General features: G+C 45.9%; 2 protein-coding genes across 5 annotated transcripts in view; one reads left to right on the forward strand and one right to left on the reverse strand.

Moving 5' to 3' along the window:
- The window catches only part of Stau1 (staufen double-stranded RNA binding protein 1), a 39532-nt gene extending 25828 nt beyond the window's left edge, over positions 1-13704 (forward strand). For 2 of the 3 annotated variants that reach the window (XM_027423369.2, XM_035446716.1), the window contains exons 4-12: positions 2543-2641; positions 6366-6596; positions 8160-8303; positions 8994-9140; positions 10103-10178; positions 10328-10647; positions 11149-11271; positions 11736-11821; positions 12477-13704. In XM_027423369.2, coding sequence (XP_027279170.1) covers positions 2543-2641; positions 6366-6596; positions 8160-8303; positions 8994-9140; positions 10103-10178; positions 10328-10647; positions 11149-11271; positions 11736-11821; positions 12477-12492 — 1242 coding nt within the window. In that variant the 3' untranslated portion in view covers positions 12493-13704. The remainder of the gene's footprint in view (positions 1-2542; positions 2642-6365; positions 6597-8159; positions 8304-8993; positions 9141-10102; positions 10179-10327; positions 10648-11148; positions 11272-11735; positions 11822-12476) is intronic. The other variant, XM_027423370.2, reaches the window with a different exon arrangement.
- Positions 13705-18710: 5006 nt separating this feature from the next.
- Positions 18711-23338, reverse strand: part of Cse1l (chromosome segregation 1 like) — a 42665-nt gene continuing 38037 nt past the window's right edge. The window contains exons 22-25 of one of the 2 annotated variants that reach the window (XM_027423372.2): positions 23106-23187; positions 21752-21898; positions 20718-20949; positions 18711-19329 (exon numbers count right to left, since the gene is read on the reverse strand). In XM_027423372.2, coding sequence (XP_027279173.1) covers positions 19240-19329; positions 20718-20949; positions 21752-21898; positions 23106-23187 — 551 coding nt within the window. In that variant the 3' untranslated portion in view covers positions 18711-19239. The remainder of the gene's footprint in view (positions 19330-20717; positions 20950-21751; positions 21899-23105; positions 23188-23338) is intronic. The other variant, XM_027423371.2, reaches the window with a different exon arrangement.

Consider the following 23338-nt stretch of genomic DNA (forward strand, 5'->3'; position numbering starts at 1 on the left):
GTGTGAGTGACACAAGCATGGTGGCGTGTGCTGGGAGGGTGGGGACTCTCTCAGTGCTGACATCCATGCTGTTGGAGCTGCTGGGGTGTGTGTGTGTGTGTGTGTGTGTGTGTGTGTGTGTGTGTGTGTGTGTGTGTGTGTGTGTGTGTGGCCTGTGAATTTTGAGGTAAGCCTATTTCACATGCACAACATTGTTTTTAGCAAATCCTGTCAGGGTCTGTAATGGGATCAACTTTCTCCTAAATATTAGAGTAGTACTCATGTGACCCTTCACACTGACGGCCCAGGTATTCCGCTCAGCAGAGCACTGGTTACTGTGTCCTTCTGCAGGTCCCTACCTCCCCCCCCTCCCCCTTTCACTGTGTAGCTCTGACTAGCCAGAACTGGCAATGTTAGATCAGGCTGGGCTCGAACTCACAGAGGTCTGCTTGCCTCTGCCTCCTGAGTGCTGAAATCAAAGCTGTGAACTACCACATCCAGCTAGAATCCACTGATTTGTGGCTAAGAGAATTTCTGTAGAAATGCCTGCTGTCTTTGCTAGCATACTATCCCAGAACATGGTGCATGCTTTTGCTCCCTCTGGTTCCTATTTAGTGGCCCTCTGCAGGTTTCTGCAGGGACTGTTTGCATTTCCTTCACAGTTTGGTGAAGCGTGAGTGAGTATCCTTGGGCTGGAGAGATGGCTCAGCAGTTAAGAGCACTGACTTCTTCCAGAGGACCCCAGGTTCAGTTCCCAGCACCCACATGGTGGCTCACAGCTGTCTGTAACTTCTGTTCTAGGAAATCCCATACCTTCACAGACATACATACAGGCAAAATACAGATAGGAAATGGAGACTGGTTCTTTTTTTTTTTTTGAGACAGTGTTTCTCTATGGCTTTGAAGGCTGTCCTGGAACTGGCTCTTGTAGACAGGGCTGGTCTCAAACTCACAGACACTTGTTTTGTTTTGTTGTTGTTTTTTGAGACAGGCTTTCTCTGTGTAGCTTTGGAATCTGTCCTGGAACTCACAGAGATCTACCTGCCTCTGCCTACCGAGTGCTGGGAGTAAAGGTGTATGCCACCACTGCCCAGCTGAAGAGTAATTCTGAAGTTGTCTGTCAGTAGCTGCTTGACCATGCCAGTGAGAGACTGTCTCAAAGCTGGGTGGGGGCTGAGGATGACATCTGAGGTGGTCTGGCTCCCTCACACAGTTAGTTAAATTTCAAACCAAACATTTTAGATCTTCAGCTTCCGAAGGCACTTTGTAGGAAGATGGGCTTTAAGAACTGGGCCCTAAGAAGCAGACACAAAGGCCAGGGAGTCGTGTGCCTCTCTGCTCCTGCTGATTAGGAGACTGAAGCAGGAGTGTCTCTTGAATCCCAGAGTTTGAGTCCACCTTGGCAATATGGCAAGCTCCTGAGGAAAAGGTGTCCAGGGCTCTTCCTGTTGGGGATGGAGTAAGGAGCCATCAGAGCACTGGGCACATGGTGCTGATGAGGCTGCAATAGAGAGAGCCCTGGCTGGGAAGGAAGGGCATTGTTGGGGGAGTGGGGAGCACTGCTTGTGGGTCAGGGATAACTAGGTGTGCTGTTCCGGAGTGTCTCTGATGGTGTCTGTGGGTTAGTGCCAGGAGCTCTGCTTATCGTATCTTACTTGACCTTTATGGCTTTCATTCAAGCTCTCTTGTGGGCGGGTCTGCTTGATGAACTAAGCTCACAGCAAAGTCTGGCTAGCCCTGCTATGGCCTGTTTGGAAGTTCAGCCAGGAGTCCTGTTAGGGCTAATCCTGGAAACAGAAGTTGATAAATTTGGCAGAAGAACGCAGCAGCATGAATCTAGCAGCTCTGGCCAGGTCCAGGTCTGTAGGTGTTGTGTTGGGCTAGCCCCTCCACAGTGTCTGCTGAACTCTGTAGAACCCTTGTTATCAGCTCAAAGAGAGGTGGCCTGGGCCCCTGACCCCTCCTGGCAGGAGGACTGGTGAACATTGGTACCGAGGTGGACTCTACCCTGGTTTAGGGAACTTTATTGGTTTGTGCCTTGGCTGTTTGCCCCCTGCAGTGTGTGTGGTTTCCAGGGCCTCTATAGTATGCTGTGCACCTACCACAAGAGGGAGCTCTCTCCCACTGGCTCTGGCTCATGGACTTAGCCATGCTGACTCTCCCCAGAAGCACTGGTGTCTTCTACAGCACTGCCAGGCCCATTGCACCCCAAGGTGCTGCTGTGGCTTATCACGGTGGGTTTACTAGCTGCATTTGGAGAGTGGGTGACATGAGGCTTAAGATTCAATTCCATGTGGCCTCCATCTCTAGTCCGTTGTTAACTCTGTAGAGCTGAGGCTCAGTGACTGTAGTTCTGTAGCTGGCCTGACTGAAAGTTGTTGTGCCCCTCCCCCCCAGTCCCACCCTTAATCTTTTCGACATTGTGTGCCCTGGCTGTCCTGGAACTTACTCTGTAGAGGAGGCTGGCCTCAAACTCAGACTCCTTCCTCTGACTCCTGAGTGCTCAGATAAGTTACCACCCTACCTAGCTCCTCAGAGTTGACTCATAACAATTCTTCTGTAGATGAATGGAAGAGAATTAGAAGAAGAAAACCTCAATAAATCAGAAATAAGCCAAGTGTTTGAGATTGCACTGAAGCGGAATTTGCCTGTGAATTTTGAGGTAAGCCTATTTCACATGCACAACATTGTTTTTAGCAAATCCTGTCAGGGTCTGTAATGGGATCAACTTTCTCCTAAATATTAGAGTAGTACTCATGTGACCCTTCACACTGACGGCCCAGGTATTCCGCTCAGCAGAGCACTGGTTACTGTGTCCTTCTGCAGGTCCCTACCCTGAAGTGTCTGTGAGTCTCTTTGAACCTAGAGAAGTGAAGTGAACTCTGCCATGCTTGTCCTCACCCCTGCTCCAGAGCACATAGGTCCTGTCCCTTCCCTTGCTCTGGGAAGCAACTTCACTTCCCACATGTTACTTCTCTCTTTGGGTGTGGGATCACTCAGACTTGCCATGTGACAGATAGCCAAGAGGAACAGTCTGGAGGAGGACTGAGTGGTTTTATTTTTTGTGACAAGGTTTCTCTGTTTAACAACTCTGGCTGTCTTAGAACTTGCTTTATAGAACAGGTTGGTCTCAAACCTATAGAGATCCACCTGCCTCTGCCTCCTGAGTGCTGGGGTTAAAGGTGTGGGGCACCGCCACCGGACGAGATCTGATGTTCTAAAAAAAGTAATGGATTGTTGCTCAAAATGGAAAATAAATTAGATTTTAGTACATTTCTGTTCTAGACTAGTCCTAATACAGTAGCAAAGAGGAGGGAGACTTTTTTATTTTGTATGTTTGTTTGATTTTGTTGTTGTTTTTGTTTTCCCAGCCTGTCCTGGAACTCGCTCTGTAGATCAGGCTGGTCTCCAACTCATAGTGATCTGCCTTCCTCTGCCTTTGCCTCGAGAGTGCTGGGATTAAAGGTGTGCACCACCACTGCCAGGCTAAGGGGAGATATTTATTCTAGATATGAGGAAGAGAACAGCCATAGCATCTGGAAGAGTCCAGAGCAGGGAGAGAAAGTAGACTGGACAATGGCCAGCAAAAGAGGCCTGGCCTGGCAGGGAGAGAGAGGAAAACAGAAAGAGGACCAAGAGAGGAAGCCATAAAATGGGGTACAGCCCATATAGGTTAGCAGGGTTATAAGGAACGGCTGGGGACAGAGAAGTTTATAATAGGTACTTGTGATGCTGAGAGAGCCTGGCAGCCAGCAAGTGCTCTAGTATGGTAATAGACACCACAGGTAGCCATTTATCTCTTCTGCCAGTGATAAGAGAAATATGGTTCCTTGTGTTAGAGAGGTACTGGCTTTACAAGTTCCTTGGTGGCTCACGCCTTTAATCCCAGCACTCAGGAGGCGGAGGCAGGCGGATCTCTGTGAGTTCAAGACCAGCCTGGTCTACAAGAGCTAGTTCCAGGATAGCCTCCAAACCCTGTCTTGAAAAACAAAAACAAAACAAAAAACCAAGTTCCTGATGAATGCTGGCTTTTGGCTAACCACCAGAATTTGGGGAAATGGTATTTCCTTTGTACCTAAATAGGTAGGAAGCACCTTTAACCACTGAAGTGTTTTGCCAGACCCCCAAAATCTAAACTTTGCTTTTTTTTTTTTTTTTTTTTTTTAAATGAATTGTGTGTGTGAATAAGTGTGCCACAGCACACACAGGGAGGTCATAGGTCAATTTGTGGAAGCAGTGTTCCCCTCCTTGAGTTCCATGATCAAACACAGGTCCTCAAACTTGCCCAGCAAGTGCTTTGTCCACCAAGCAATCTCATTGGCCACCTTCTTTTTCCAAAGCAAGGTCTCTTCATTCATGGTATCTCTGGGTTCAGTTTAGCTAGGCAGGCTGGCTGGTGAGCTGCAGTGATCCTGTCTTCATCTCCCCATTACTGTCATCAAAAGCGACACACACCCTACTTTTCTGTCTGAGTACTGGGTCAGACACAGATTTCCTCCTTGCACGGCAGGCCCTTTACCCACTGAGCCACACACCTCCTTGGCCTCTGGCATTTGTTTCCCATGTGAAGCTGTTGTCTTGTAGAATATTTTAATTCTGCATGTATAGTGATACCCTCATTTTATTTCATGAAGTGCATGTCTTCTCCTTCATCTCATAGCCAGATTGGGTGACTGTCCTATGGCCTGGTGGTGCCCACTTTCCCACCATTGGGCAAAGGTGAGGTGGAGAGTTGTACTTGCCTCCTAGATGAGCCTGTGTGAGGACTGTCCTGTTCCCTGCTTTAGGAACCAGAGCCTCCTGTCTTCTGTGGGGGGCACCATGTGGCTGGCTAGGGTGGGAAGGAGCTGTTATACAGAATGAAAGGACTAGCTGCTGGGTGGGAGCCATATCCCAAACTCTCACTGAGCTGTCCCTATGGGAAAAAGAAAATATGCCATTTCTCTGGCATGAGGATGTAGCTGTAGACAGGAGGGGCAAGGTGTCTGGTTCCCCAAATCCCTCCTCAGGATCAGCTCTGGATTCCTGTTAAGCTTGCCAGCCATTTCTACTAGTCACTGTCCTTCCTGAATCTCAGAGCTTTTGGAGGCCTTTTATTGTGTTGGCAACTGGGGATTGAATTACTTCTCTCCCTCCTCCACAGTCACACTTGCTTTTAGGAATAGGTAGCATTCCAGATACATGTCAAGCAGCCACCAAAGAGAAATCGTCAGGGTGCCCTCTAGTGGTGATCTTGTACGACTTTTTTCTTTTCTGTAATAAAACACCAAAACCAACGCAAGAAGAGTTTGTTTCAAATTATGCTTCCAGAGGAATAGGAGCCCATCATGGTAGCAAGTGGGTAGATGCGGCTGAAAGAGCAGGGTTCTGAGAGTTCACATCTCCTTGGCAAACATGAACCAGAGTGAACTGGAAATCGGGTGAGGCTCTGTACTTGATGCTTGTTCACAGTGATGAACTTGGTACCTCCTCCACCTCCCCAGACAGTGCCTCCAACTGGGGCCCAGGCGTGTTGCAGTGACTTTAATTGAAATCAGCACATGAGTGGTGATGTGGAGCCACCGTGGGTATCTGTAGATGGTGTCATTGAAGGATTTCTGAGGAGTAACTGTCAAGTCAGACAGGTCACAGCCACATCCACTGGAAGAGGGAGCAGGGCCTGCCTTTTCTGTTGCATGTGGCAGATCACCCAGTCCTGGATTCTCAGAAAGTATTGTTAATTTCCAGTCAGGTTTTGTGTATAGAGGGGCCAGGTGGGCTATGAGGTCAGAGTGAGCCAATAGCATTTGTATTTGATCTGAGGATGTGAGCACCTCTGCCCCCACCCCCTAGCTATTTCTTTGACAAACTTTGTTTCCTGGACATTTTTTTTCAACTTTGTTTTCATGAGGTTGGTGTGTTGGAAGGCTCGTTGAATGGCTCTCATTCAGAGGGACTAGATTCAGGATGTACATCTTTTGGTAGGGTCCTCAGAGCATCGTGCAACACCACTGTCTGGGATGGGGGTTGTTTGTGCCACTTTGGTGTAAGGCTCTACATTGGTTTAGGGCTCTGCAGTGGATATGATCCTCCCAGGGAATCTTTCTTCCCTTGGGATGAAGGACCTTTTGGGAGACTCTTGAAGCTTGTACCCTCGTTCCCAGAGTCTGGTAGTTAGTGAGATTAGCAGTTGTCATCTGTGAGGGTGGGAGTCACTGACAATCGCTTGAATTTTCAAGCCTCTGCTCTGCTGTAAATAAAACCTATCCTTTCCTCTCCCCTTTGATATTCTGCACCTGTGTTCACAGGTGGTCTTTAGATCCCCTCCACATGCATGTCTTTGAGGCAAGTGTGCCAAGCAGTGTGCCTCACCACTCTTAACAAGCGTCTGTCACGCTTTCACTCAGTCTTTCCCTCTGACACAGGTGGCCCGGGAGAGTGGCCCACCCCACATGAAGAACTTTGTGACCAGGGTTTCAGTCGGGGAGTTTGTAGGGGAAGGAGAAGGGAAAAGCAAGAAGATCTCCAAGAAGAATGCGGCAAGGGCGGTGCTGGAGCAGCTGAGGAGGCTGCCGCCTCTGCCTGCTGTGGAGCGAGTAAAACCCAGAATCAAGAAGAAAAGTCAGCCCACATGTAAGGTACGTGCCTGTATGACAGGCTGCAGTGCGGCAGTGGCTGGGTAGAAGCCTGGCTGCTGTCCAGCACCACAGGGGCAGTGGATGCTTTCAGGTCCCACATGTGAGGTACAGGTTGAGTAAAGATGAGGCCACTGACACATCCAAGTGTCAGGTTCCTATGGGGGTGGGCATCGTAGCCTGTCAGTCTCTGTGGAATGGGTGGGGCTGTATGGCCATCTGTAGATTGCTGTCTTGAGCTACCTCTAGCTCAGGGTTCAAGGTGGAAGTGGCATACACAGAGCTGGGTATTAGGTAGCAGAGCCCACGAGAGATTTTGAGATGTTTGAATGAAACTTAATGGGTCTATTAAAATTGACCTGCTGGGTGGAGGTGGAGCACGCCTTTAATCCCAGCACTTGGGAGGCAGAGGCAGGTGCATCTCTGTGAGTTCCAGGATAGCCAGGGCTGTTACACAGAGAAACCCTGTCTTGAAAAACCACCACCACTAACAACAACAACAAAAAACATATTGACCCACGAGGGCTGGAGAGATGGCTCAGCAGTTAAAAGCACTGGCTGCTCTAGCAGAGCACCTGGGTTCATTCAGTTCCTGGTACTCACACGGTGGCTCACAACTGTCTGTAACTCCAGTTCTTCATCTTACCTCCATGGGCACCAGGCACAGATGTGGTAATCCATGCAGACATAAGATAAAAATAAACAAATCTTGGTTAAAAACAAAAAATGTTGACTCCTTTTCAGCACCAAAGAGGGACTACTTGGGCCACCCACTCCTTATTTTCTTACATTTTAACATGTCTCTGCCATTTTATCTTTTTTATTTGCGGTGTCAAATCACTTTAAGTCATCTAACAAGTGCTCTGGGGAGGGTGTCTCCTGGGTGTCCCAGGCTCCAGCTGTCGGATGTTTAATTCATAATATTGTTTTGGTTGTGTAGTACTGGGGATTGAATTCAGGCCTCAGGTTTGCTGGCCATGTCCTCTACCAATGAGTTGCACCTTCAGATTAAGGGCTTGCAAAAGCTTTAAGTGGTTTCTGGGTTCTAGTGATTGGGTCCCCTTGCAGATTGAGCCAACTATGGGTGAGGGCTCTGACTCCAGTTACCCTTTTGATAGTCTTGACCAAACAGTGTGGTCCTACAGCCCTTCATATGACAATCGTAGTGTGTTAATGTCCCCAGTCACGAGGAGCCATCGTCAGCATGCAGGGAATGGCGGAGGGCGCATGCAAACGCTGCACATTGTGTAAGGGATTGGCATGCCCGGGGTTTGTTGTCCTTGGAGGGTCCTGGAAGAATTCCTTGGAGATACTGCAAATTTTTGAGCAAATTTTGGGGGAAGTTTTAGCATTGGTTATGTGTATATATTTTACCTCTTCATTTACTGTGAAGACATTACTTTGGTGCTTTCCCCTCACAGTGAAATGTGGAGGGCCATTTTCTAAGACATAGAAATCATCTCAACGTGATCATAAAGCATATTCAGTTTTTAAAAGGTTTGACACCAGCACTAAGTTTCTTGTCTCCTGTCATGTGCTGACGTCTCTGCACTGTTTGCTCTTCAGCTACAGACAGCCCCGGATTATGGCCAGGGGATGAATCCTATTAGCAGACTGGCTCAGATCCAGCAGGCCAAAAAGGACAAGGAGCCAGAGTACACGCTCCTCACCGAGCGAGGCCTTCCACGCCGCAGGGAGTTTGTGATGCAGGTGGGTTGGTGGACCAGTGGGCAGCCCCTTCCCAACATATCAGTCCCTGATGGTCCACTGGCCATTAAGGTGAGGCGATGTTGCAGTTCACTGGATGGTTTGTGCATTTACTCTCAGTAATGTGGAGGCAGAGGCAAAAGGTAGGTGTATCCCTCTGAGCTTGAGGCCAGCCTGGTCTACATAGTGAGACTGTCTTAAAATCCAAACACAAACAAAGGCAAGAAAATGAGGAGGGTCCATTTTCTAAGAAGGAAGTTGGACCTGCAATTTGCCTAGGGCAGGGAAGGAGTCCTGTTAACCCTTTCAGTGTTCTGGCACGGATTTTGATTTTAGCAGCCAGACACCTGTGGTCAGAACGGCTTTAATGGAGTATGCTGGAATTTGTCCAACAGCCAGCCCTCAGAAGAGTGGTATGGGAGGGAGGCATCACTATGGTTAGATCCCTGTCTTTATAAATATGTTGATGGAAAGGATCGAGGCACACATTTTCCATACAGTATTCTTTATTGTAGATTTTAAACGTTTCTAACTTGAATGTGGCCGTCACAGCAATAGTTTCAGAATTGGCTGCACAAAACACCTTTTCCATCCTGTTTAGCAAAGTCATCCCCGGGGCCTTTTGGCAGCACAGCAACCAGTTTCTGTTGTGTCTTAGAAGGTTCAGCCACAGGTCTTTGTTGTTTTCTGCAGGTAAAGGTTGGGAACCACACTGCAGAAGGAGCGGGTACCAATAAGAAGGTGGCCAAGCGCAATGCTGCTGAGAACATGCTGGAGATCTTGGGGTTCAAAGTTCCCCAGGCGCAGCCTGCCAAGCCAGCACTCAAATCAGAAGAGAAGGTGACTGCTGGGACTCTCACTGCCAGGTGGCCTAGCTCCCTGCATGGGCAAGCCTGGGGCAAGGCTTCATCTTCCCTGCAGTAAGCAGCCTGCCCCCTGGGGTTCGTCCACTTGATAGTGTTTGCAGGAGGGAAGTTTCCTGTCCAGTTCACCGTGTCCCACGAGTGGTTTGGTTAAGTCTGTTTAGTGTCGCTGTGGGCTGGATGTGCATTTCTGCAGGATGTCCTGTTCTCTCCTGATGGGTAGTTGGGATTGGAATGAATACGTATGGCTACCATCTGTGCTTCAAAGGGGTTTGCATGACATATTGCTCCTATGGATCTGGCTTTGGCTTCTCTGGGACAAGATAGCATTGTTAACAAAAGGCCAAATCTATATAGTTCAGATTGAGAATTCTCCTGTGATTCTTAGTTGAATATTACTCTGCAGAGTGGTCAACAAGACTCCAGGAGAACATCAGCCACTATTGCTGGCTCCAGCCGTTGTCCTTGGGGTTCACTAAAGTAGGACTGAGCCTCTTCTGAGTTCTGCATTTCATGACTAGAAACAGCTCCCACTGTGCCTGCAAAGTCACTACCTGGGACGCAGACATTCCATATGGAGTTGCATAAACCTGGATTTGGCTTTCAGATTTCCCATTTGAAAACCCCCTTGCCTTGTGTCTGACGGTCATGCACTAAATGCCTCTGTGTTCTTTGTGGAAGCATTTCTGGATGTTAGTTCTAGGTAATGTAAGGCACCCCTCAGCACCAGTGCAGACCCTATCTATTCTCCCACTGGGCTGAGCACTTCTAAACCAGCACTTCCTGGTCCTTGGCACAGAGCCAGCTCTGCATTCATGATCTGCTCCATGTAAATGCCAGCATGGGCAGGCATGAGAGCTTGTGTGGTGTATGGGTGGCGATAAAATGCACACAGACCCCAGCGCTTGTCCATGCTCACTGCCATTTTTCTTTCTTAAGACCCCAGTAAAGAAACCAGGAGACGGAAGGAAAGTAACGTTTTTTGAACCTAGCCCTGGGGATGAAAATGCAACTAGTAAGTGTGACCCTCTTGATCCCGTGTCTGGGTTTGCATGGTTATTATGTGACTGAAGCACAGGAGCTTGTATGTGCTGAGGTGGTGAAGAGGGCACTGTAGCTTCTTGGGTGTTGGGGTGGCTGTGGTGACCTGTATGTCCCTCACAGGTCATAAAGAGGATGAGTTCAGGATGCCTTATCTGAGCCATCAGCAGCTGCCAGCCGGGATCCTCCCCATGGTGCCAGAGGTTGCCCAGGCTGTTGGGGTTAGTCAAGGACACCACACCAAAGATTTCACCAGGGCAGCTCCGAACCCTGCCAAGGCCACGGTAACTGCCATGATAGCTCGAGAGTTGTTGTACGGGGGCACCTCGCCCACAGCCGAGACCATTTTAAAGAGTAACATCTCTTCAGGACACGTACCCCATGGACCTCGCACAAGACCCTCTGAGCAGCTGTACTACCTTTCCAGAGCCCAGGGATTCCAGGTAACTGTTTGCCTTTCTGTGGTCATCTCTGGGCCTCAGAGAATGACCTTTACAGCATCTTCTATATGAAGAACCCAGGTTCTGTCCCCCAGTACTACAGAAACCAGGAAAAGTGAGATCATATGGTCTGAGTGTAAAGTGTGGCTCAGTGCAGGAAGTGAGAGAGGCAGGGGCAGGTCTGGGGTGTGACAAGGTGGCTCACTGCATAAAGGTGCATTGTCACCAAACCCGACAGTCTGGAATTGGATTGTTGGTGGAAAGAAAACTAACTGCAGCAAGTTGTCCTTTTACCTGCATACCCGGCATGCCACGTGCTTTACACACATGCACGCACGCACCAGGGCAAGTGTATGTGGAGGGGGATTATGGAGTAAGAAGCATGACAGGTCTCTAGGGAGAGAAGACACTTTTCTTTAGGAAGCAGCATTTAAAACCTAAGTAGGACCCTGGAGGATTCTGGGCTGGGGTTCACATGGCTGGGTGTGTGCTCTTCTCTCTTAGGTTGAATACAAAGACTTCCCCAAGAACAACAAGAACGAGTGTGTGTCTCTCATCAACTGCTCCTCACAGCCACCCCTTGTTAGCCACGGCATTGGCAAGGATGTGGAGTCCTGTCACGATATGGTATGTGGGCCCCAAGATTGCGGAGAGAAGCTGGCTGAGCCTGGCACATTGCCTTGTTCAGACTGTTGGTGGTCTCAGGAAGAGGGACACGTTCTCCTGTAACCTTTCAAACAGTCTAAACTCTTCAGCCTCTATTCTGGGAGCTGTAGAAAGTTGCCCCCCCCCCCCACCAAGTCTGTTCAGGTGACGTTAAACCCTAAAGGAGAGGAGTCTGCATACAGGAGATTTGTCACTGGCTAGAGCAGACATCTCGGAGTTAGGGGGGAAAGGGGTCAGAATGAGTTCTAAGGTAGCCAGGGCTACACAGAAACCATCTTGCTGGTTGGGGGCGGGGTAGGTGATTCAAACATTACATTGGGAGGGGAAAAAAAGTTTTAAGACATTGCTATCCATTTTTTGATATCTCTTTCCAGGAGAGTCTGGCTTGTTCTCTGGCTGACTATTCCTTCCTTCCACCCTTCTAGGCTGCACTCAACATTTTAAAGTTGCTGTCTGAGTTGGACCAACAGAGCACAGAGATGCCAAGAACAGGAAATGGACCAGTGTCAGCGTAAGTGAGCATTTGCAGGGTCAGTGTGGTGTCCGTCCGTGGAAGGCAGGAGTGCCCTGAGTGAATGTGAGCAGCAGGTCAACTCTGGGGAAGCAGCTGCAATCTGGTTTGAACCCCTGGAGAGCCCCATGTTTTCTAGGCAGTACCCTCCTTGATGTAGACCTGAGAATAAGCAAAAGGTTGATGTTGTTTTAATGATACATGGTAGTACATCTTGCCCTCACTCAGTGCCCACCCCACTCACTCTCCTCTGTCCCACTTTGTCTTGCCATGTGGGTTCTAGGAACTGAACCCAGCTCACTGGAAGAATAGCAGTGCTCTTGACCACTGAAGGAACTGCAGCCTCTCCTGTGTTTATGGAAATAACTCTTTCCAAATGCTTAATGACGATGCTGGGGACTAAACCCAGGGCCCTTGGTCATATCAGGCAAGTGGTCTGCCACTGAGTTGTGTCCCCAGCCCACTGTCATTTTCTTTCTTTCTCAGACACAGAATACATGCAGAATTCTCTCATTCCTTTCTTGGTACCAGTATGGTCTGGGATGACTATTATCAGTTCCCACAAAAGGGGCCCTAAGTTTGCAAGCTGCATTTAGTTAGCTTTAGCCCTCATTTTAACTTTCTTGCCATTGCCATTTTTTTTTTTTCCTTAAAGGTGTGGGAGGTGCTGAACCTTTTCTGGCTACAAATCATTATAAATCCCAACATATATACTGAAAATACTGAGAACTGCTTTGAAAACTTGGAATTTCTGATAACTCCAGTGGGCCGAGATATGGTGGCTAAGAATGTGGCAGCAGTAGTTAAGAAGACAAGAGACTCCAGGTGGTGGCCCCGGTTGTGCTGAACTGCTAGTGACAATGCTGTGCTCTGCCATCCATCAAGAGAGACCAGCCCCATCACCTCCAATTTTTATATTGTGATAAAAGAGAAACAGAAAGCATGGCCAATTCTCATGCTGGCTCATTCAGATACTTTGGACAGCCCTGGACAGCCATGCCAGAGAGGCCTTAGAGTGGCCCCGGAGCTAAAAGCACCAGAGAGAAAGCCAGTGCTTCCACCCCACACAACCGACTCAGCGTTCTCAGCCTGCCACACGTAGCACCCACCTCCCGTAACTACTGCTTTCTCCACAGTGATGCTGTTAGTTTATTTCCTTTGGTTGATATGACACTATATGATTTTCATTTCAGTTTCTCAGTTGCATCTACTTATCTAGCAGTTTAGAAACTTGTCTGAGACAGATGCTGTCAGTCTTATAACCGGCAAAGATCACAGCCCTGTTTGGTGATGCATATCTGCCTCTGGCTTGGCTAGACAGTTCTAGACTTCCCCTTGTATAAATTGGACAGCTTAGGAAATTTAAACTATTTTTAAGCATTAGACTTAAAAATGAGCCCCAAACATTTAATGTGTCTAAGGAGGTAGCTTTTGACCACACTACAGGACATCACCCGTGGGTGCCTGCAGGCTGGTGTCCCTGGAGTGCCTAATACAGTCAGTCAGTTCCCACCTCCTTGGAAGGGAGAGAAGAGAGGTGACAGGTCTCCTGGAGCTGTGCCGCTGTGCACAGACACAGGATGCTCAGCTGGCCCTGGTGGAAAGCATTGGCATCGCTTCCACTCTTGGTTTAGCTGGGACCTTTTCACCCACGGAATGTAAGTAAACTAAGTCATTGTCAATAATAAATGGTAATACTAAAATTTTTTTTGTTAATTTATTTTCAAACACCACTACTTCTAGATCAATCTCCTTCTGGTTCATCACCCTGCCCCCCTTTTTAAAAAATATTTGTAATGCTTGTGATTCTCTCTGGGCAAAAATCTGAAGATCTAAAAATCTCTTTATATTAAACTATTGATCAATAAACAGCTACCAAGAAAGTCTTTTTCTAATTGAGCAGTAACTGAAGAGTGACAGAAGGGATGTGGCAGCTCGGGGAGCCAGGGCAACAATGGCTGAAGATGAAAACAGGAGCTCACTTTTTTATGTGTGGTTATTGAGACAGGGTTTCTCTGTATAACAGCCTTAGCTGGTTGTCATGCAACTTGCTTTGTAGACCCCGCTGACCTCAAACCCTCAGAGATCCTGCCTCTGCTTCTGCCTCCTGAGTGTTGGGGTTAAAGAATTCACTTTTAAAGGCTGTGTGTACACTTGGCTGTGGAATGTATGCAGATATTCAACATGAATGCAGTGTTTTGATGTTTTATCATCAAAACAAAAAACTGCCATGAGCCAGTAGTTCCCTGTGAGTGCACACAGACTGTTACTAGCTGGGCACCCAGATACAGGAGCATGTTGGTCTGATTCAAACCAACAAGGCTTACGAAACACAATGGAAGAAAACCCCCCAGTAACCATTACCTGCCTATAGATTCTCAGGGAGTAGTGGGTGGAGCCTTCTGAGCCCCGTTTTCCTAAATTAGTGATACCATTTCAGAAGAGGGCACTTTAGCATACCTCCTTCAGGGCTACAACCTCTGCCTCTGCTGCAGATGTGTCTCATGGTTTCTGATGAGCTAGAGAACCCTTGAGATTACGATTTATGTGTGCCTGCACTCCAGTGGAGCATGGATTTGAACACTTCATGAATGTCAACAGGCTCAGAAGAGGTGGAGGGGCCTAGGTTGAGTTCCCATCACCCACACAGTGACCCAACTGTGCGACACACTTCTAGTTTCTGAGGGCACGTACATTCTCCACACAAATATACACAAAGTTTTTGTTTTTGTTTTTTTTGAGACAGGGTTTCTTGTGCTAGGATTAAAGGCAGGCACTGACCGGCATAAAGATTAATCATAAATTTTTTAAAACATTATGTGTGCAGTGTTATACCTGCATGTCTGCTTACAGGGCAGAAGAGAGCACCAGATCTCATTATAGATGGTCGTGAGCCACCACGTGGTTGCTGGGAATTGAACTTAGGACCTCTGGAAGAGCAACCAGTGCCTTAATCATATATTTTTACAGGCAGGCAGAGTTTAAGACTGACCTGGTCTGCAGAGTGAGTTCCAGGACAGCCAGAGCTATACAGAGAAACCCAAAAACAACAAAGGAACCCCATTATTTGAGTCAAGGTCCTGCTTTCTATCTCTAGCTTGCCTTGGACCCCCTGGTGGCTCTCTTGCCTCTCCACAGTATATATGCTTGTCAGGCATATATATATGCCTGACAAGCTAAAACAGGAAGCAGATGTGGGCTAAATCCTTGTTTTCACAGCATAACAGAAGTTAGCAGAGTGCTCACAAAGACGGCACAGTTGATAGAGGTCCTTGCTTCCAAAGTCAGCTAATTTGAGTTCAATACTTAGGACACATAGGGTGGAGGGACAGAATGGACCCCACAAGTTGTCCTCTAACCTCCACACAGATGCCACCACACATAGCCCTGGCCATAGATGTAAATAAAAGGGCAGCAAAGTTAGAAATGCTTGCTGAATGTGGAAGACGGGAAGCACTTGATAAACTTCACTGCACACATGGAATGGTTGCATTAAGTGTTAAGCATGTTGTCCGTAATATATGAATACCCATTTTTCTTTACAAAAAAAAGGAGCAACAAAGGGTTTGTCATTGTTAGTCTGGTGGGAAAGTTTGTGTTTGATTTTTGCAGCATTTTTAAAAAAAAGCTAATGAAAGAATAGCCCATGAGTGCAGCATTAGGGTTAAGATCAAGACTGGTGTTAATTCCACCTCCAGGAATTACTATGTGTAAGACTGCTCCTGAAATAAGGTTCAGGATGCCCTAGTGTGGTATTCTTGGTCTACGGCAGGAGCATTGCTGGCTATTGCTGTTCTATGGGCCTTTGCTGACAGGTGACAGTGTGTGCTGACTATCGTCTGTCTAGGAGAGTAATCTAGCAAAGTGCCAGGGCTGGGAGCTGTCTCTGGGGGTAAAACAATTATAATCCCCAGAACTGGGGGGTGGAGACAGAATCACAGGATCAGCCAGTTGGAGAGAAAATGGCCAATTCCATCATGTTTAGTGGGAAACTGCTTCAGTACATTTTTTCAAAGAAAATAGTTAGGCTTCCAAGGGGAGGCCTTACCCTTTCTGTAGAGCAGACAGGAGGAGGGGGGAGTGGGGGAGTGGGAAGAGAGGAGGGGGAACTGGGATGGGAATGTAAAAATTAAAATTAATAAAAGAAAAAAATTACATTTGCCGAGTGTTGATGGGGTACCACTTTATAATCCCAGCACTTGGGAGGCAGAGGCAGGTGGAGTTTTATGAATTCAAGGCCAGCTTAGTCTACAGAGCGAGTTCGGGACATCCAAAGCTACAGAGAGACCCTGTCTCAAAACAAAACAAAACAAAACAAAAAGTCTGTTTGTTAAAAAGATAGCATCACATATCAGAAGGAGAATGGATCCAGAGGCAGCTATGAGGGACGCTGACATTACTCTGTGTATATGAGGCCCTGGCTTGAGGCTGTGGCATCAGGAAGATGGGAAGGCAGTGGTCAGTAAGCTCCACCCACAGCCTGCCCTGGCCACCAACACATACACACCAAGGACCAGCAGCTTTCAGTGCTGCGTTCCCTCAGGTCCTCTGCTTCCAGAGCTCTTGTGTGCATTAGTTGTCTTTCAGCTTGAAAGTGAATGTCACCACAACTGTTTGTCAGGAAAGCACAATTACGAGGCCAAGTCACCTGTTAAAGTTGACAGCCAGTACAGACTTAACCCAAACTACCATTAACAATTGTCTGTGTTCCCCAAACCTTGCCATGCTAGGGATGGAAGCCAGGCAGGGTAGGTAAGTGTTCTACCACGAAGCCCTATCTTTACAACCAGATTTAGACCCTGTATTGGAGAATGGCAAACAGAGCCCTATGAAAACAAATGTAAACGAGCCCACAGCAGTGGTTCTCAACCATCCCAAAAAGTTCCTTAGGCTGTGGTGACCCCCAACCATAAAATTACTTTATTGCTCCGTCACAATGCTAATCTTGCTACTGTTATGAACTGAAATGCAGGTTAAGGCACCTGCAGCCAAGCCTGATGACATGAGTTGATTCTGAGTACTTGAACATTATGAGAGATCTACACAGATGCTGTGGTGGGCACGTGCTTACACACATGTGCTATAAATAAAGTACAATAAATTTGCCAAGTGAACATGGTATAGTAGGGAAAAGCACTTGCTGTGTAAACCCGGGACATGAGTCTGACCATTGGACCTGGCATAAAAAACGGCACAGTCCCCTAAGCCGTCTTCTGACCTCCACAGGCGCTCCAAGGAGTAGACACAAACAAAGCGGAAAAACTAGACAAGGTAGTTGATAAGAGTTCAAAGAGGAAGAAGCAGTAGTCTCCCTGTTAGAAACAACCCGAAAACACATGTGCTCTGTTTATAAAGATAAATTGAGTAAGGAAAAACTGAATTTTGGGCTGGAGAGATGGCTCAGAGGTTAAGAGCACTGACTGCTCTTCCAGAGGTCCAGAGTTCAATTCCCAGCAACCACATGGTGGCTCACAACCATCCATTATGAGATCTGGTGCCCTCTTCTGGTGTACAGATATACATGGAAGCAGAATGTTGGATACATAATAAATAAAATCTTTAAAAAAGAAAAGAAAAACTGAATTTTATCAGTTAGTTCTGAGTGGAACCCAATGTCTCCCACAACATGCTGCTGCACCTGTGCAATCTGTGCTCCAAGATTAAAGGACTCAGTGAGCTCCACACACCCCACACTGCCATCTTCCCACCTTACTGTCTTTTTCAAGTTTATGCCTAAAATACTCAGGAGGCAGAGGCAGGTGGACCTTTAGAGTTCCACAATAGTCAGGGCTTCATAGGAGACCCTATCTCAAAAACAACAAACGAGAAGGTTTTAATGCCGAAATACTAAAAATTAAATGTTTTCACTGCTGCATAAAGAGCAGTATCAGCACCATCAGTGGAACCTAAACACATCAGATAGAAGCTGGAGAGAAGGTTCAGTGGTTAGGACCACAAGCTGCCCCTTTAGAGGAGCTCCGTTTGGTTCCCACCATGACACAATACGACACTCACAGACTGCTATTTCAACTCCTGGCCTCGACAAGCACCTGCACACAGGTGGTGCACATTAATAAACAAAGGGGTGCATACACAAAGATAAAATATCAGGAAACTTAAAATTGTTTTGAAACCTACGAGGCAATGTTAACAAAACATGCATAGGAAGACGGGTTAGACTCAAAAAAAAAAAAAAAAAAAAAGGTATACATGGGATGGGGGTTATGGTTCAGCACGACCAAACAGTTCGAAAACTTGAAAAAATCCTAGTTCAATCCCCAGAAGCCACAATGAATGAAATAAATCTTTTTTTTTTTTTTTTTTTTTTTTTTTTTTGAGACAGGGTTTCTTTGTGTAGCATTGGAGCCTATCCTGGCACTCACTCTGTAGACCAGGCTGGCCTCGAACTCACAGAGATCCGCCTGCCTCTGCCTCCCGAGTGCTGGGATTAAAGGCGTGTGCCACCAACACCCAGCTAAATAATCATTTTGTAAAAGCCATCTATAACTTCCATTTTTAAAAAAATGAAAGAAATATTGCTTGGGCTGTGCCTACAAAAAAATTCTAGGTGAAATACAACAAATGGACAGTTCTTTTTAGCAGGAACCATAGTGCGGCTTCTCTAATCCTACAACACTGCTCCACTGGCCTTACTCTAACCACCAAGCCTATGATGTCAGGCAGCTTTTTTTCTCACAGCAACAATCAGGAACAAACTTTTGTGGACAAGTCCCAAATTTGTATGAATGGCTGCTTTGCTTGTGGGAGAAAAAAAAAAAAAAAAAAAAAAAAAAAACAACCAACCAAAACAAAACAAACAAACCGCCAACCTGAGTTTAAATCATTAAAAAAAATTGGAATTTTATGGAGTACAGGAGGGAAAAGTGGATTTAAAGAAATTCTTCATTTTATCAAAGCACCAAAATCCTGTCCTGAAGATGCTCTTAGATACACATTTTGTGTTTTTATTGCTGATTACAGACTTCAACTACGAAATGTGCACTGCTTGGAGAGTTGACACATTTCCAATAAAAGCTTATAAGAAACAATAGTACAAAGGACGAGAAATATGAGCTTCAGAACAAAAAAGGCTTAGAAACAGAAGTCTCCACAGTCAAGGTCTGCTATAAATTTGAAATAATCCAAACCGTGCAAATGCTCAACACAGACCATGGCCATAACATGGCATTGTAAATACTTGTCCCATGAAGCCACAACGAGACAAGTTACCAGTTATGTTGATGATCAACACAAACACCTCATTTGCTTACAGCAGTTATTTACTATCCTCTGTAAGATGGAGTTTGTGACAAATTCAAGAGGTTGAAAAACCTGTAATGTTTCAGCAGAGCTGTGCTCAGGAGTCCACATGGTTCCTAAGAAACCATCCTGGGCCCATGGGGTCAGGAAGAAGCAGTTCACAGCAGAGTCACGCTGGCTGCCTGCAGGTAGCCTTGAAGGTACTGCAATGCTTCTGCGTTGAGGCTGGTGCTCACCATTGAGGGAACCTATAGAAATAAAACACATGGAGTTGGAGGCTGGCGTGCACAGACAAAAGGGCTGGAATGGATGCTGCCACCAGGTGGGGGAGGGCAGCCAGTCCCGGTTCCTGTCCAAAGGAGGGCAAAATAACTCAACTGACTTCATACCTTCAAAATGGCTAGGTTTGGGGTAGGTGAGTGAAAGGTACTTGTGTGGGTAAAGGTACTTGTCACCAAGCATGACTACCTAAGTTTGATCCCCAGGACTCACTCAGTGGAACTGACAAGTAGCCCCAAGACCTCTACAAATGTCTCAAAAAATAAGGTAGATGGCCTCTGAAAAAAACAATCACGATTACCCTATGACCTAATGACTGGACATACTCACACACATACACAGGAGACTCATAGAAAATTTACTGTTAGGAGTGCTATGGTTGATAAAAGGATTTTTTGTTTGTTTTTCCTTGTTGTTTTGTTTGTTTAAACAGAGTTTCTCTGTTACAGTGCTCTTTAGCTGTCCTGGAACTTACTTTGTAAACCAGGCTGGCCTCAAACCCACAGAGATCTACCTGCCTCTGCCTCCTGAGTAGATAAAGGGTTTTTATGTTCTTTTAGTTTATGGTCAAAATTCTTGTTATGTATCCCAGATTAGCCTCAAACTGACAGCTACCCACCCATCTCAGCTGGGATTAAAAGGGTACATCTACTCAACCATGCTTGGCAAAAAAATTTTTATTTTATTGGTTGGCTAAGCCTTTTTTTTTTTTTTTGTATACAGTGTTCTGCTGGCATGAATCTTGCAGGCCAGAAGAGATCTCATTACAGATGGTTGTGAGCCACCATATGGTGCCTGGGAATTGAACTCAGGACCTCTGGAAGTGCTCTTAACTGCTGAGCCACATCTTTAGTCCTATGTGTACTGATTCTAAAACTCACTACAGTGAAAAAATAAGTAATTGACAAAATGTTGGCAATTATTTTATCTGGGTACACCAGGGTTTGTCATATTGTTTCTATCGTGGGGAAAAAAACCAAACAAAACCTATCATATAGTACAAATCTCTGAAAGACTAGCTAAATGCAATTAAATGGCCAGTATTAGACTGAATCCATGAACAATTACTTAACTTTTGAGTATGTTACAGGGGTTTCTTGTTGTTGCTGTGTTTTGTTATTTTTTGAGATAGGATTTGTCTGTGTAGCTCTGGCTGTCCTAGAACTCAAGAGATCCACCTGCCACTGCCTCCTGAGTGCTGGGACTAAGGGTGTAATCAACCACATACAGCATGTTACAGTTTTTAAAGTTCATTCTTTAAAAAGAATAAAAAGCTTTCCCTAGAATCCCAACAAAAATAGCTGCTGTTCTCATGTCGACCCCAAGAATCAGAGTCCACAATGGCACAGACACTTACCCTCCCCGGACAGGCAGTAGACAGTTTGTGAAGTGACTGTGCCAGATGGATTTTCGGGTTATTCACCATCTGCCCTACAGGATCATGTTCCTTTTTGCCAGCAAATGCTAGCTGTGAGAAGGCAGTCTGGTACCCTGGTGTATCTTCTATGTCAATAAAATGCTCTTCATCAGGAATGGTGTCGTCCTCCGGCAACTCAAAAAGGCCGATGAGAGATTGTAACAAAGGAGTCCTGGGTCAGAAAAATGAGAGAAAAGCACAGGAAATAAAACAGCCTGGCACAGGCTGTTTAAATCCCACAACTCAGGAAATGAAGCCAACAAGACTGCTATGGTTTCCAGACCAGCCTATGCTACACAGTAACAATCTGTCCCAGAATACAATGGCTAGGGAGATACATTATCGACCAAGGTGCTTGTCGTGCAAAGGTGAGAACCAGCGATTCCTAGGACCCAAAAAAAAGACAGGCAGAGCTGGGCGTTGGTGGCACACACCTTTAATCCCAGCACTCGGAGGCAGAGCAGAGGCAGGCGGATCTCTGTGAGTTCGAGGCCAGCCTGGTCTCCAGAGCGAGTGCCAGGATAGGCTCCAAAGCTACACAGAGAAACCCTGTCTCGAAAAACCAAAAAAAAAAAAAAAAAAAAGACAAGGCAGTATGGCAACCTTGGTGGGATTAGCAGTTTCAGGGTCACCAAGAGACAAGCCTCAATAATGAGGTCAACTCGGGTTGCTGTGGAAATGAACCCAGGCACGTGTATGGTCACATACATGTGTACATGCACATATACCAACACAAAACAAGAGAGAACCCCACGAAACATAAACTGTATATAACTGTGCAAGCCTGTCATTGCAGCTGGATTACTCAGAAGGAAGAGCCAGGAGGATCACAAGTCTGTATCACTGCCTGAGATCCTCTAGATCAGACTCTCCAAGGGCCTATAAACATTTTCTCCCTTTAATTAAGAATTAAGGTCTAACCCATCCTCCAAGAGAAGGAAACTTTGCCCACACTCTCAGAAGGGAGTACTCACCATAGCTTGGTGTACTCTGTGTCCATCATTGGTGGACATTCGGTGAGTAATTTGGTTATGCCAACTGCACAAATTTTTTTCTCCACATTTCCAGATACCTTTTGAATCTCTGGAATAATGATTTTTTCCAAAACCATTCCAAACATCCTATTAATAAAAGCGAAACAAATCTACTCAATATCACACAAGCACTATACTTAGTGAAATAATTAGATGTTATTTCTACTCAATGATTTTGTATGAATGAAATAAAGTACTACTGCCTCAACCGACTTGCTATGGGATCTTGATTAACACTGCTGTGTTACTGTAAGCTTTGGGGGCAGGGCAGGGCAGGTAGAAAGAATTATATATACTTAAAACGTTACTCATAAATTATCAAATAGGGCTGGAGAGATGGCTCAGTGGTTAAGAGCACTGACTGCTCTTCCAGAGGTTCTGAGTTCAATTCCCATCACCCACATGGTGGCTCACAACCATCTGTAATAAGATCTGGTACCTCTTCTGGCCTGAAGGCATACATGCAGGCAGAACACTGTACACATAATCAATTTTTAAAAATTATCAAAAAAAATTTTTAAAACGTTGTTCAAGAAATTTTTGAAAAATGAAGAAAGGAGCTAAGATACAAAAGCTCTCACACTGGCATAGACAGGTGTGAGAGCTCTTGATTAGGAGCTCGCATCTTTCTTTAATGCTTAAACACCTGTAAGCACATAAACGCTAACAGTGCATTTGACCATTCCTTGAATATGAGTTATTGACAACAAACTGGAAGTAAAAACTCTCACATTCTAAATGGTGCAAAATCCTTATTCTTTATGTATAGAAAGTGGATCAAAGGTGGGGGCCTTCACTGCTCTGCACCAAGAGGACACGCTTTGCTCACCGTTAAGAGGTGCCAAGGGACAGCACATAACCTTCAGATATTCCCACAATCTCCTACTACTAGAAACTGTATTTTCTTGTACTACTTTCCAAGATAATTGATTTTTAATGTCAATCTGTACTGCTTGGGGATACTTTCTTAACATGATTCACCTTCTAACAGCTGTCCTCTATCTCTTCTCTGTTAGTATCCCACTGCCCTAAAGGTCAGACTACTAAACACATTCTTTGCATGGCTCCAATGAGCTATTCTTTCTGAGAGAGTCTCGTTGTAGATTCTGAGCTTTGTGGAGAATGCCAGAAGACAGAGACTTTAGAAATCAGGACATGATCAGCGTTTCTATGTCTAGGAACGTTTCCAAAACCACCCAAAACTATCCCCAAACCAGAACAACAAGCCAGCACCCACCCACGGGTTTATATTAAATGGTCAAATAATTTGCTTATAAACAAAGCCACAACTTACTTTGGTTGTATGCCATCAAATATTTCTTGTAATGCTAATGCCCCATACTTAATGCAATATAAATTAATAAACACTAAGAAACCTGTGGAAAGAAGATAGAGTATTAGCAATGGATTTCACTGAAATTGAAAGATATTTCTCTTGAAATCTGCTAGGGGAATCTATGTATTATCAGTTTAACACTTGCTTCCCAAAAAACCCCAGAGAGAGAGAGAGAGAGAGAGAGAGAGAGA

Source organism: Cricetulus griseus, chromosome 6 (assembly GCF_003668045.3).
Source record: "Cricetulus griseus strain 17A/GY chromosome 6, alternate assembly CriGri-PICRH-1.0, whole genome shotgun sequence".
Lineage (NCBI taxonomy): Eukaryota > Metazoa > Chordata > Mammalia > Rodentia > Cricetidae > Cricetulus > Cricetulus griseus.